The 15,844-nt window shown below is 39.2% G+C and overlaps 1 protein-coding gene across 4 annotated transcripts in view; it reads right to left on the bottom strand.

Moving 5' to 3' along the window:
• The window catches only part of CCNY (cyclin Y), a 133,911-nt gene that overhangs the window by 52,478 nt on the left and 65,589 nt on the right, over positions 1-15,844 (bottom strand). For 3 of the 4 annotated variants that reach the window (XM_052806166.1, XM_052806191.1, XM_052806173.1), the window contains exon 2: positions 144-218. In XM_052806166.1, the coding sequence (XP_052662126.1) occupies positions 144-218 (75 nt within the window). Of the gene's footprint in view, positions 1-143; positions 219-15,844 lie in introns of those variants that run through there. The other variant, XM_052806182.1, reaches the window with a different exon arrangement.

Genomic DNA, 15,844 nt, shown 5'->3' with positions numbered 1-15,844 from the left:
CTTCTTTCAACTCTAACATGATGCCTATAAAAGCCTCTTTTGGGGGAAGAGGAATTATATATTAAAAGACTATCACATACATTCTAACAAAGGGTTTAGACATAGCTGCAACAGCAAATACTGTAATAAATTCAGTAACCTACCATCTGTTTGTGATTTACTGAGAAATATCGTACTGGCTCGTGGATGATCTGATGGGTTGAATTCCATGTTCAAATCTGGAAAGAAAAAAAGAATAGCACAAAAACATGATTATCCAACAATATACACAGATTTTCTCATTCTTTTTAATAAGACCAAGTTTACATACTTCAGCAGCTATTGTAAAACAAAGTCCATCTTGAGGCCCACTTTTTTATCCTTCTTCACACAAGCGGCTCTTTTTGGCATGCAAATCATTTGCATCAACACAGCTTTGGGATTAGACTTCAGTTCTAAGGGCTGCTTTCAGATTAAAACAGATAAAGCAGCTTGAGAAATTTGTACACAAGAAGTCAGGAATTATCCGTTTACCATCAGTTTCTTCCCACCATGCCCCAAAGCCATTGCTAAGCACAGGAACACGGCTTGTTACGTGTAATTATAGAAGAATTAAGTACTATAAAACAAATATGCAACCCTCTGTAGATAGATGGGTTTCCAGGATTACATGTGACTAAAATAAGTTGTTATTGCAGCTGAACATAAACAAGTAAAGTCTAGGCCAGAGTGTTTTAAATGGTCAAGACTACAAAAACTTGGAACTTTCCCGGTACTTCACAGATGAACATATTCCCATCTGTGACAACTTCTAAAAAAAACCCCAGAAACCAAACCAGTCCTAAAAAACGTTTACCAGGTTAAAGATTCGAATCTATCACAGCTTATACAAACTTCTATGAATGTTATTTTCCCTATCAAGGTTAAAATCCATTGAATTTACTTGTTCCCAAATTCTACTCCATTACCAATTTGTCAAAACTCATATGACTGCATCCACTTGAAAGCATGCTACTAAATATCACGCATTTCTTATCATTTTCTTGCTCTCTCAGTATGGCTATCTCAGTCTTAGTTCTCTTACATGCTCTTGATCTCTAGATACATATTCTCTTGCATTTGATGCAGGCATTTATGCAAAACTACATGTGAGCAGTGATACGTTTATCTTCTGTGATTATCCCAGGCTTTCTACATTTCTCTAACTACCCTTTCATACCTCCGTGAAAGCTCAGCAAAACTGGAAATTACGCCCCACATCTTATGAAAACAAAACAAAGTCTTTTTGCCCAGGGGTCAAGTTCTCCTGTCTACAGCTTTCCCTGTTCCTTCACCATCCATCACCATACTGTCTTCTCCCTTTCCCTTTTATTTACTAATTTACTAGGTCTCCCACTTCCCTGCTTTTTTCTCCTGACCACATAACTCTCTACAAATGTATTTTCTATTTGTAGTTTTCCCCTTTATGCTCTCTTGGTTTCCTTTTCATCTCCCTGCATTCTGTAGCCCATGAGATGAGCTGGTACATGCTGCTGGTACCTGGACACAACTTCTGGAATAAACATAATCTTACTTAAAAGGAAGAACCCAGAAACACAGAAGAGCAATTCCTCAGTTGAAAACGGGGCTTATTATTATTATCAAACCCACAAAGGAAAAGAAATCTAGGAATTTCGAGGGAAAGTCATTTTGATTCTCCCAGAAACCACAGTTTGCAGCCAAGTTTGGAGAAGACTCTAGGAATGTCATCTTACTACTAGGAGTTCTGACTTGAAAGGACAACTGTAAATTAGAAAGAATGTTTTCCTGTTACTTTCTGCATCTTATTTAGACATAGAGAAGAAGAAAAAAAAAATCATCCATTGAGATAGATAGTGTTGGTGTAAAGATTGTTTTCCATTTCAGGATAGTTTTTCCATTAAGATGAATTCAAGATGCAATTCATTAAGTAAAGAGTAATCAGCATTTTAAAATGGCAAAATACACTGCCTTTTATCATCCTCTTCATCTTTTACCAAACAGCGCAATACATCACCATAAACAAAAAATGCCTTTTTTTTAAACCACTACAGATAATTTTTCTACAAATCTTTTGAAGTACAGCAATGCAAATTCAGTCAACAAAATAGGACCAGCAACATGAAACTGAACTCAACTTACAAAACACTGCCCCCAAACAAACAAGCATTCCTTTCCTTCAGCCCTAGAAAATTAACTGCTCGGGGAGTAATAACATCTCGGTAGAGGCTTACAGTCTGCTTGCAGGGCTGAAAAGAAAGGAAAACCAATTACCACATCTTGCAGTCAAGTTGCAACTTTTTAAGATTCCTGTGTTCTAAAAGGCTGTACTATGCAGAAGCAGTAAACCAACAGAGGACTTAAAAGTCTTTCTGAAAAAAAGCACAGACTACCAAAAAGCACTGGCTCTCAGATAAACTGTTATTCTTCTGACAGGAGCTGAAAGAAAGCCTGCAAAATCCAATCTCCACAGCTGCAGAGGCCAGACCAGGGATTTGGAACCATCTTGGGAGAGGCAGCTACCCACTGCCAGGCAGTGGCCGTGGCTCCTTCCCACCGCTGAACCCACAAAGCACCACGTGTCCTCTTCTCTCCACATCCCTTCCCTCACATCCTCCCCAGCAACAGCAGCCATCAAACACATCCATCTGTCTTTCTCAAACGGCCTGCACAAAAATCAGAGGAGAACACGGGTATGGGGAGGGGCAAAGCCTGCCAGGGCAGGTTACCCAGCAGAAGTTGGCCAGAAGAAGACAAGTGCTGCTGAGAGGCTGGCTCACCACCTCCCTTTGAGGAACAGCATGGGTCTCATGGGCTTGCAGGCAGAAGAAAGTGCTCTTTGGTGTGTACCTGCAACTCGATCACTCACAGCTCCTCCAGGGAAAAGCATCAGGCAAATCCGAGCATCCCTCAGGCCACCTGTGGGACCACATCACTCCAGGCCACCACTGCTGGTGTACAGGATGAAGCTTCACAACACTCGAGTAAGATTTCAGTCTCTGGTTGATCTTAGATGTCTTAATTTATTGTGCAACTTGAAAACAAATGCCTTTTTGAATTGGCAACAAATTCTTACAAATCTGTCACTAGAAACTGCGATACAGAAGAAAGAGATCAAATGATATACAAATATCTGAAGCTAGTAACTCACCACCAAAGGGCATTATCCATCAAAAGGTTACCTGCATCCTAAAGAAAATAATATATTCATACTGCTTTAGCATCACTGGCAGTTCTAATATTTGAAAAGTATCACGAAAACCAGCCATAATGTGAAAGGTTTACCTGTTTTGTAATGGAATAGTCAAAGAGAGATTTAAACTCACACAAACAATACTCTACTATTCAAAACAGAGGAAAATGAGGGACAGAATTTCAATTATTGAAATCTGCACAAAAATTTTCTCCATTGCTAGCAGTCTGCTCTGTGACTCATCATAGCCTTACAAAGGAAAGATTTAAAGTGGGTACTTCTTCCAACAGTTACCCTGCACTCCAAAATCAGCTTTCAAGATAAGGTCACTGTCTCATAGACAGTCCAAATCAAAAATCTTTCACTGTAGATGGTCTTTCCAGTTAAACAGATGTGGAATATTTTCCTACATAGTTCATAGTTTTCATAGTTTGAAGGTTGTGTTTTCTTTTTTTCAATACTAAAGGACTGTTCAGTTATGCAAAACATAACTCCCATCCTGTAAACACCTAAACAGTGTGATACCCCATGAGAATTTGGGGGTTTGGTCTTCTCAGGATTAGGAACCAAAGGTGTATGTCTATAAACACATGTATACATACACACACGCTATCTATGTCTATAGATGTATATTTAAATCAAACCTAATTTTTGGTTAGCCAAAGCAAAGTCAGCCTCAGGTACACTTCAGCTAAGAGATCATGTGTCTAACAGAATTCACACAATTTTGGAGGATTTGGGCAAGACCAGAGTTACAAATGAATGCAAATATACTTAAGATTGCATTCTCTTCCTTGCTTAGTAGCATGCCAAAATAACAGTTACTATAATGGGCATTCATATTTATCATGTCGAAATAAATTCACTCACTGTCCAAGGGAAAAAAAAATTTTTAAAAAAGGGAGATTTTGCATATAACTTAATTCAGTACATAACTGTGCTAAGTTTAAGACAACAACCAGAAGACCACAAGGAGATTCACCCTGTACGCTGTGAGAAACTTAGTTCTTAAAGCCACAGTAGCTGCATTCAAATATGGCCATAAAAAGTAGCTAACTGTAAAATAGTTCAGTTTCAGACTTGGGCTAAAGCCCAGGCAAGATTTTAAATCTCAAAACAAGATCTTAAAAAGCATGACTGAGACCAAAAATACTGAATACAGCCTCAATTTGCACTTTTTAAAAGGATAAGAATAAAGTTCAGATAAGTGTGGAAGAGACCTACAAGAATGACTGAAGGACTGCAGAAAATGCCTTCAAATGAGAGTCTAAGTTCAAACCGTCTAGCTGATGAAAAAGGAAAACTAGGAGGTGTCTGCAGTTCACATGTACCTTCACAGGAGTAGAAGAATAAGTACTAAAAGCTCTCTCTAATCTAGCACACAACATAACAAAAACGGTGGAAAATGAGAGCAGAAAGACCTTAATTATGAACTTGGAGGAAAAAAAAGGGAGGATAATTAGGCACTCAAGCTCCACACCCAAGGAATGTGCACTCAACTTATTTTGATGTTTTCTCTTTCTAGAAGATTGCTTCAGCCAAACATCTTTAGGCTTTAGTCCAGCATGAGTATTTAGGCTCAATTTAAGAGCAACTACATGCAAGTTACTGGCTTATGATTCATATGCAGGTCAGGTCAGATCAGATGATCCTGTGGGCCTCTAGCTTAAGTTCTATAAAATCTTCAGAAATAGCAATATTTAAATTATTAAGCACAAAACCACAGCAAATCCCAGTGGCACATCCGTAAACCTTCTAAAACTGCACCAAACAATCCTTTAGAAAGAGCTACATTTTCAGACTTGTGGTCAGAATACATTATGCAAGATAAAAACAGAAAAGGATGAGACTAGATCTTTCATGGTAAAATTTTAACAAAAAAACCCCAGCCATTTCTTCAACTCATGAGTCTGTTGAGATAGAAACAGGCAGCACAAGAGGATGAAGGATGGGTGCTGTAGCAACTAACTTCTGAGCAACGCGCATCAAAGCTTCTGCAGTGACACAAACAGGAAAAACCAACACAGTCACTGCTTTTATAACAGTGCACGTGGGCTGCAGCACAGGGAGCAGGTCTGAAAATGTGTTTACTCTATCAGAAAAGTAAGATGTTATTTCCTTCTTTTTGAACAATGAAAGTCAGGTAAGGTTGGACTGCCAAAGCTCTGATGCTGATTCAATAACAGACTAAAGTCTAAACTGAGTAAAACATTTGTTTTAGACTTAAACAGTTCTGAAATAATCTGGTGAAATTACTTTCCTTCCTTCCCTGCACACCTGGGACCATAAGCCACCACTGCCACTGCACAACCACCACTATCATTAAGGAAAGAGATAGCGCCACATACTAGTTTAATGACCTATCATATGCTTAAAAATGAAATCAATCCACGTCTCTTCATCATCCCAGAATTTTTTTTTTTTTTTTTTTTTTTTAGTTATTTAAAGGGACTTCAGGTAAGAAAAGAACAGACCCATCCAGGGCATGTAACAGAGGAAACTGCAGCTGACTGGGCACTACACAAATTACTTAACTTCTTTGCCATCTTTTCTCCACCCACTACCTTACATTACAGAGGAACCGCCTGGTATGGCCTGATGGGTGGGAAACAACAAAAACTGCACAAAGGTGCTTATCAAGAAATTAAAAGAATGCAAGCAACGAGCAATGTTTAAGCCCTATACGTTTCCAGGAAGCGTGTCAAAAGAGAAGAGAAAATAATCGCCACGGGAGCAGAGGGAAAGGGAAGCACAGGTCACCCGAGGGAAGGGAAAGGCTTTCACAGAGATGCCAAGGGGAGGGCTTTCAGTGTGCCCTGATGCGGGCGAGGAACAGCACAGCCGTGCCTCCCTTGTCTACACCACCTCCATGGTACCAGCAGGACCTGAGGTGTTATTTCTCCAGCTGGCTGGCAGAAAGAGCAAAGTTGTTGCTCCAGCTTTCAGTGCACCAGCCCGTACGAATGAGCTGATGTCATCTGTGGGAATGGAAACAGTATTCTCCAGGCGCAGACTGGGAGATAAGTTTCTCCAACACTGAACCCAGAAAAAACTGCTGAAATAAATTTCAAAAGTCTCATCACACCTTAAAACTTTCTGCTTCTCTTTTACTCTGGTGGGCTGCTATTAACAGCAATTAGCCATTTAAATGTACAGTAATGAAAATATTCCCTTAAACATTATTATGTTACTATAATTCCCTCAGGAGTTGGTAAGAGTTAAATGGATACCTCAGCTAAGAGCATCTCCCTCATCTGTCTCTAGTCAAATAAAGAAAAAAACAAAAATGAAAAAAGAACAGAGAGCAAAGAAACAAGACAGAAGAAAGCAATCTTTCACCATTATTATCCATTTTCTTAGACTTTATTTTAAATCACCATAATTTATGCAAAGGAGCCACAATACAATCTTACATTTGGAAAACCACATGACTAAATCTAGTACTAAAGTTTCCATTAGAGACTTCTGTACATTAATGTCTCTAAAACACGGGATGTGCCAAGCACTGGGACTAAAATAATACACTGGGACGAATAAATAAATAAAGCACTGGGGTGCTTTCTGTTCAGAAGTTTTTATAGCTTTCAAGCCAAAATAAGACTGAATTGTATAGGCTGATTTCACTGGGTAATAACAATAACTGCATCTGCTTTTACACTAGAGCTTCCAAGATGTGAGATCCGCTACTAGAAGTTTCAGTTCATGCCATTCAAACATCACACAATCACAGCATGAAGATTTGTCAGTATCAGACCACAAGATTTATCTGTACCTTTTTGCAGCACTTCACGTCCAGCATAGCAGCAACTAACCTACCCCAAATGAAAATGCCAGCTGTGTTACTGCCTGCAGTATTCTTGTAAGAATGAATGTTAATGATGGTGTTCCAGTACACTTTAACAGTGATTATGAAAAGAAAAGAAAGTTGGGAGTTGGAAGGCTTTCAAGAGGCAATTGGCTGGAAGGGTAAACTCCTTCAGGTTTGGCTAAGTCGCTGGAAAAACTTGGATGTGATCTTTGCTACCCTGGAGCTATGGTATTCTCTGCGTACCATTCCAAGCAAACGACGGCCACGACATTTCTCAGCAAGCTCCAATTACACGGTGACTCTGTTCCAGGCTCTGCTGTGATCTCGGTCTTCAAGGGAGACGCAGAGATAGTTCATCAATAAAAGGAGCCCTCTGTGGCAAATAATGCTCATTTCTGTACAGTTATTCCTGACCAGTCAGCCAAGTTACAACATAGACCAGTTCTCATGGACACAGCTGTATTTATGTTCTCTTCTAGAAGGAAAATCACATATATAACTTTTCACAGAACAAGGTTTGTATCCAGGATTTTTAGTTTTGTATCATTTTTCAGGATTTGCGTTCCCTTTCACAGCAGTCTCTCCCAACTAACCAGACACATCTCAAGAGCAAATTAAATCATCTGACATTATGTGATAGGCAAGTCTCTTTTTCAATGTCTCCTTATATTTAAAACAGAAAATATACCAATTAACAAAACTTCTCCCTCTCAAGTTCATCTCATGAATGTCTCCCAGGTATTCCAATACTGCATTTATTAGTTTTTGCTTTAACTGTAACCAAAATGAAGTTTAAAAGTTTTACTGATATTTAAGATAGCAGAAGATAAGAAAAAAAGATATGCAAACACATATCCATTCTCCTCCCCACCCCCCCCTCAGGAAAACAGAGGAAAAGACAATGTCTCCACATTACATGAAGAATTCGGTATGGACTTAGAGAGCAACAATTCTGTGCCATTATTAATTCAGGAGCATCCCCACCCTTAAACAGAATTGTACACTGTAAGAAGTGCCTAACGCAAAATATATGGCTGTGCATATATACATATATATATATTTACATCATACTCAAATACTGCTTCCCTGGCTTTTGAGTATAACACAAAGCACGATTCTTCATTACAGTACCCTAAAACACCTGAAGTGTAAATAAAATACAATACAATAATGGAATGCAGAACATGGTCTACTCTAAAAGTCAGTTCTTTATGTCAAAGTATCTTAACATAAAGAATGTCACTCTCCCTTCACTTATCTGAATGGAAATCTAAGGCCAGCAAAGAGGAACAACTTCTCAAATATGGTACCTTTAAGATTTTCCAGTTTCCTGTTAAAATCAGCAAGAGTGATGACAAGCACGCACATGAGCACACCTCCCTTCCTTCCTGCCAGCGTGCTTAAGACATGCTACAGCACAAAGAACACTAATAAATATTCAGTTGAAAACTGTCCTCCCAGAAAGCCCCCCACCAATGTTTTAAAGAGAATTAAATTCTTTTTTATGACACGTTCAACAGAATCTAGCCCAAGAATCACAACTGGACCCAAAACTTGTTCATATGCAGGATATCCAGGGATATCTAGCAGGCATGTGCCGAAATACAGATAAACTGACTCCAGAGATGAGGGACAACATTCCTTATGACATTACTGGTTTTCATGGGCAAAAATTCATTCTGAAACACCATTTTCATTATACTGAGAGCATAACCAGACTTTTAGAATGAAAAAATTACATTGGGACAGCAAGTGGAGCCCTGCGAGTCCACCACATGTAACAGCTCACATTGCTTCTGACTCCTTGGCATCAAGTAGGAAGCAGGTTTCAGTCCAGCAGATTCAGGTAGCCAGAGCAAACCCCAGCAGACCCAGCAGCCTCCCTCAGAACTCTCAGTTCTGCAACCAACCACCTGCCTCAGCTCATCCAGATGAACACGCTGTCAGGCAAACAGAGCTGAAGCCAAGCAAAGCTGGTCTAATGCTTCCCACCGAAAGGCAAGGAAATGCACATGACATTTCAGTTCTGCTGTTGCAATACAAAGGTGGGGCAAGGCTTGCCATCATTTTTTTCAGAAGCATGGTCTGCTCTGAACATTGTAAGTAATATAAACAATAACATGAAGACATAATCCCCACAAAACCTTTTTTTCAATAATCACGTGTGATATGGTTGCCCTCAAGTAATGCAAGATGGAGAGAGGAACTACAGTGCACACTTTTAAAAAGAGTATCTTGCTTTGGACTTCTGCACTTTGCCGTGCATCTCCCATCACTGCTCATTTTCTCACTGCTGACCTTTCCATTTTGTTACTAAACACCACTTTTTGGCACTTGAGAACACAGTACTCAAGTTTCCCAAGTTCCACCTTCTCTCTTAATAACCTTCCTCTATTAACTGACACAGAGCCAGCTAATGCACACTAGATGTGATCGTACCGGTACACATGCCTTCAGAAACACGGGCTGGCATCTCTCCATTCCAAGTGCATTTCTACGTAAGGTGGCAGAATGTCACCACCTGGACTGCTTCGCCACCTGTTTCCAGTGGGTTTTATTAACACCCTCACTACTTACTGCCTGCTTTTGTCAGTGTCACTCGTGCCCCACTTACGGCGCATGGAGCAACAAAAGGAACAAAGCCACTGTCCTATTAACCTCAAACTGAAATTTATGCATTTCTCTAATGCCCCAGTGACACTGAGCACCACAAACGCTTTTTCCCTAACACATTTTTTATTTAACATATACACCACTTTAAAATGAATTTACTCTGCCCTATTACATCCAAAGGTAGACAGAATGGAATATAAACAGTTGTGAAAGACTTTAAAAAAAATTAATAATAATTAAAAATAAAATCTTATTCTTCTTTCCATAAATGTATCAGAAAAAACTACATTATGATTCACTTACCACTCATTAATAATCATTTAACATGATACATGTAAAATCCTTTACAAATATAAACACAGTACCATTACAGACCTAAACAAATGATACCAGCTGTTGCTATACCAAATTATTTTACCTGTAATTTCAAAATATTCAAACAGTACTACCATGCTCTCCACCAAAAGAGGCATCAAGCCATCAATGCCCCAAGTGAGGCTGGCTGTGATCCTAGCCAACGTTGCCACAAATTTAACTCAGAGGTTAGCAGCTGGCAGGGAATTATTTGTCACTGAGTCAAACACACAATACCAGTCAGCAGAACTGTTGGGTTAACCTACAGCAAAGTGAACCAATTTTACTTGAAGACACAGATCAATACAAAGTCCGCAGCGTAATCATCATCATTTCACAGGTGAGCTGACATCATAAACTTTAATCTTAGATTGAAGCATTATCTGCAGCTTTGCACCAAGGCATATGCATTTCACCATTCCTCAAAACACAGACATTACTGCCATGCAAATCGATAAGAAACGGAATGACCTTAAGGATGCGTTATGTTCTGCAAATCAGGTCACAGGAGCTTGAGCTGTAGCTTGACTCTTCATGTGGAAAAAAGTAACTTCATAGTAGTGACTCAAGTTCTGAGGAGCCCTCACACCAGCCCAGCAGAGCAGGACGAGCTTACCCTTCCTCATTCCCTTACAGAAATGATTTTAATAAATGCCAGTGAAAATGACATCTTCCCAGGATCTCTTCTTTTTTCCTTTTACTTCCCTACTGAGCTGTGTGACCAGAGTTAAAGTATTTATTAAACAGCTAATAGGTAATCCATGAAATACAAACATGAAAAAAAACCAAACCTACCCTGGTTTCTCAGAAAATTTAGTGCAAGTGTATTATAAAACACTTGTAAGGGTACATATGTGACTTCAAGGGCAGCAGCTGCTTTATTAATATGCAAAAATATAATTTGCAATCTTTTCTGAGGAACACCACAGGATACTTGGTAAACTACAATAACAGGCTTTCAGTTTTTCCCCTGCAGATTTGTATTCACATGGCAACCAAACCACCATGCTACCAAGGTACAGTGTTAAAATCAGTACCACGTGCAGATTGCCACCTAAAACTGAAAAGCGACTCACGTTAAATTAAAAACCTCTCTCATCACTGAAACTCTACATTTGTGCATGCATGCAAAGCCCATAAACACATACAGCTAAAGCACATGTGCATGTATATACACACATCTGAGCCACTGAGCACTTCCATTACTGAGTTGTAGTGCTGTCCCTAAGCCCAGGAGGCTCAGCCTCCTTAAAGTCTTATGGCAGAATGCATACAATATAGCTTGCTCAACATATATCCACTTCAGATGCAGCCATGTAATTCTTGCCCAGACACCAGACACTATAGCTTCTGAAACCTGAAAACCTGTGACCTCCAGGTATTGTCTGTCCTCAAAAACCCCTTAACTCACACATCCTATATACCAGGCAAAGAAAAAGGAGCAAGAAGAGGGAAAAGGATACATTAAATTTTGAAGCAAACAACTGCAGAACTTCAATTGACATTTATTCTCAGGCTCTGATTGACTTTGTTAATTGACATTTGCTCTCAGAAGAGTCAGCTCAGACTCTTGGAGAAGCACCTTATAAAAACTGAGTATGTTGCAAAATTGTAACTATAGAAGGTACCATTTCCAGAGCGATAGAAAGCAGTATATCGATATCTTGTTATTCACTGTGAATTTGTAATGATCTAAAACACTGCCACCCATCTTCATTGTGATTTACCGTATTAATCTGAATATGTGAATAGCTCTAAACAGCCACAGAAAAGTCTTAAATTTACTTTTAAATCAAAATCATACAGAAATGTTTTGTTCTTGTCCCAAACATGGACTTATTCCCAAAATTACATTGGTTCAATGCCCAGGACAAGTAACAGTCCCAGAGCAGTAATTAGTTTCAGATCCAGTATCTTACAACTCTCTAGCTCTTAATATGAGCTCTGGGCAACTGAAAAAGGGATAAAAGCAACTTCCTATTTGGTTTTTTCCCAGTTATGTAGACACAGCCACTGCATATAATATTCAAGTCTTGAGGCTGACCTGATCAGCCACAAGTAATGCAGCCATTCTATATTCAGCCAGATAAAACTTACCAGACCAAACCCAGAACAGGGATACCTGTGCTATTGGTAAGAAGGGGGAAACTGTGAAACTGCAATCCAAAGACATGTCACAGAGAACACATGCAAGGTTAAATTCTGTACAGTACAGACAAAAAGTTGAAGGGGGTACTGGTATTTCCATTACAGATGAGGAACTGAGGCAAAGGAATAAAGTCAATGCATCATTAAAATCCCAGTGCCATTTTGCGCTTACTCCACAGCTCTGCAGATCAGGCTCCAAGCCTTGATCTAGACAGCCAGAAAAAGAAAAACGCATACTTAGGGGCCACAATCTTAATACTGTTACTTTTAGATGCCTAATTCAGAGCTAGTCATCCAGTTGCCCTACAATCAAAAAAGTATGCACTTTTAGAAGTGCATTTGTTTAGTGGCTATTTGTCTAATCATAAAACAAACGTTTGGGATAGAACAGATACATCATACTCTGGACATGCTGACTCTTTTCCACTGTCTGTACATGGAACCAGTGGTGACAAACTCAGACTAAACCAAGATTCAGTCACCTAAAGTTAAACCATATTAATCTTCTTTTGGTTATGAAATTTCTGACTTGACTGTGTCACCCAGGACAGGCTGTTGACTAGTCACCATGCATTGGAATTAATCTGGACTCCTTGCCCTCACATCCCACTCTTCCTTGACATCCTCCATATGCAATCTTTCATTTCACCAACAAATTAGTCTGGATTCCTACAGACAATCTCTCCTTCACTGCACTGTCCAATGCATTACTCAGACCAGTTCGTTCTTGGTACAGGATGAGGCAGGAGTCCTGTTGAAAAATAGCGTATGGTCATATATAAGAAAACTGGGAAATGCAGAGTAGATTTCCTCAATTCTGTCTAATCTTGAAAGTTCCAGAATCAGTTTTTCTTCCTTAATCTTCTAAGCCTTTTCTCAAAACCGTGAGTACACATTAAGCTTGCTTGAACATCTGGATCCTTTTCTTAGGAAAACCTGCTGCCCTGAGAAGCTGTAGTCTCAGACCAGATTCAGGAGAGGACCTAAAGTGCCAAGTAGTATCATCAGACAATTTGGTCTCTGCTGTTCCTCAGGTATGTCAGAGATGGACACGTTAGGACTCCCCTTACCTTTCCTGATACATTTCTTGACAAAGGTACCAGGGAATTAATTCAAAATATACAGAAAATAAAGCACTACACTAACCTGGTCATAGTTTGCTATAGTCTGCTTCTAATAATTCACATGACACTATGTGCTGCTTATTTATTAAGCAGTAGCTTACTTCCAGACTATGGGAATTGTTCCATGTACCAAGGCTACTGGAAAGACACGTGCAAACGTCAGACCATATGTAATGTAACAGTTTTGGACAAACACTTCGTATTACTGTCTGGCAGAGAAACGCTCATTCAACTCACCAAGTTCAATTCCTTTGAGTTTTCTTTGCCCTAAATCGCTCAACACTTTCAAATATTCATTGCTAAATTCAGACCTGTGCTCAACCCATTAGGTAGATACACTGAAAGCAACAACAGTGAATTGCGACCACAGAACAGATAAAATCACCTCATGTCAGTCTACAATACTGCTTTCAGAGTTGCTAGGACAAAAGAGAATCAGAAAAACAACATATTAAATCAGAAAAGATAATACCTAATGCAGTACGCTAATCAGAATGATTTCATTGTCTCCTCCAAGACAATCTACTGAGGCAATCTACTGACAGGGAAGAATAACCACTCCATTAGCAATTTGTAGTCTTGTCGGGAATGCATTTAGTCACACCATAGATTAAACGTTTAAACAATTGCTAAGCAGACGTGAAATTTTCCAATCGGAAGGCCTATGTCTAATCTGCCAATAAAAAATTAAATACAGTGAGTCATTTCACTCAGGACGGCAGTTCCTCACTTCCAATCTCATCAGAGGTTTTTTCATTAAAATGTGACAGACAGTTGACATCACAGGAGAGGTTTTACTGGCAAGTGTTGTATGTACAGAAGCAGACATCCAATCAAACTCTGACTGCCCTTTAAAAGTAAAAAAAACCAAAAAAAACCAAACAAAAAACCCCAATTTCATACATTCAGGAATCACCACATAAAATGAACATGTGGTATTTACCTGAAGGTCTTATTCTTCTGAAGAACCTGTTTTTAACAAGAGTGTCCTGATATTTAAAGTACCTGGATACTCAGAGGGAAGGTCGAGCAGGTTTTTGTAATGGGATGTTATGTCTCTCAGACTTTCTGAAGTTCCTTAAAGGAATAACAAACATTTGTGTAAGGGAAATCTGGTAGATAAGGCGTGCCTGGACTTCCAAAAGGCTTTAACAAGGTCACTTGCTTCTGAAACTAAACAAACATTCAGTGCTCAGAAAGGCCAGGCACAAATTGCTTAGAAAATGGGAAATGAAGCACAGGATGAAATGGTCACTTTTCAACACATTCAAAACCATGAAGTGAATTTAGTAAGATGGCAAAGTCTGCAGATGATAGGATATAACACAGCAAACTAGCATCAGTCATGAAGAATGTCTTAGTTACTGGTCAACAAAATGGCAGATGTAGATAAATGCAAAACACTGGGGCACATAGCAAAAACAATTCTAAATTCATCTTCAAAATTATAAGCTTTGAATATTCCCACTTAGGAAATATGTTGTAGGAATTGGGAACAAATGCAACTAGTACAGACAGATTCAAACCACACAAACAGAGGAGGCTCTTCAGCAACATTAATGCTGTCGAACTACTTTCTACACAATGCTGAAGTTCCTACGGTTTAAAACAGTTCAAAAGGGATTAGACGGGTTCTTCGAAGACAAATTCACTAAGAATTGCAAAGTACATAGTAACTGCTCAGGAAGTTCCCAGGGTGCAATTTTAAGGCAACTAAGTATTCTGAAGAAATATTGTTATCCTCTGTTTTATATTCTGGCATTGGCTCCTGCAGGACACAGGAGGGCCAGGCAGAACTCTGGTATAACCAACACTGCCCACATTAAAATCCTGTTACATTGTAATGTGATACACTAGCATATTAAACAGCTTACAATAAACCAAATAGGTCCTTGGTCTTTGAGAGCTACTAAAATATCTGAATTAACTAAATCCAAAGCAGGGAATTTACTAGACCAGCATGTACTTTTTAAGCAAGGAGAAAAGCTGCCATTGCCTAGTAGTTTAACATTAACTAACTTTTCTCCACTGCTGTAGTTTTGTCAACTTTCCAGCATCAGATTTATTGCAGCATATGGACTTTCATCATCAGAGAGCACAACCAGACATGCATTTATCTTTCTGGTACCTGATGTTCTGGAAAGCAGTGGGAAAGGGAGGTACTGCATGCCTTGTGCATCAACCACAGGTACCAAAATACAGATGAGTCAGAAGTGACACAAGTTCAAACCAAATTTTCAGTACAGGCCCAATTATTCATCTGCTACGGGCCATGCTACTGCTCCAGTTAACTGTCAGCTCAGTGGATTGCCATGTTGCAGTTTTTCTGGTTGGAATAATGCTCATGTCCCATCTAATACTACATACATGTCGATCCACTGAAAATTGCCTAAGGATCTGGACCATCCCAGGAAGAATTGGTCCTTAACCTTCTTTTTCCTACTGGTATACAACCACACACCTCTGTTTTGTAAAACAATGACTAGAGTTGCTAGTTCTGCAGGAAAAATTTACAGTACTTTTGGGTAGAGAGAAACAGAGGCTTTAGGTTTTGGGTTTGGTGTTTTGTTTTCTTCCACATGCCTCTCAGAAAATGGATTAAACATT

Source organism: Harpia harpyja, chromosome 1 (assembly GCF_026419915.1).
Source record: "Harpia harpyja isolate bHarHar1 chromosome 1, bHarHar1 primary haplotype, whole genome shotgun sequence".
NCBI classification, from domain to species: Eukaryota; Metazoa; Chordata; class Aves; order Accipitriformes; family Accipitridae; genus Harpia; species Harpia harpyja.
The sequence above is the reverse complement of the archived record's forward strand: the minus strand, read 5'-3'. Positions and strand labels throughout refer to the sequence as shown.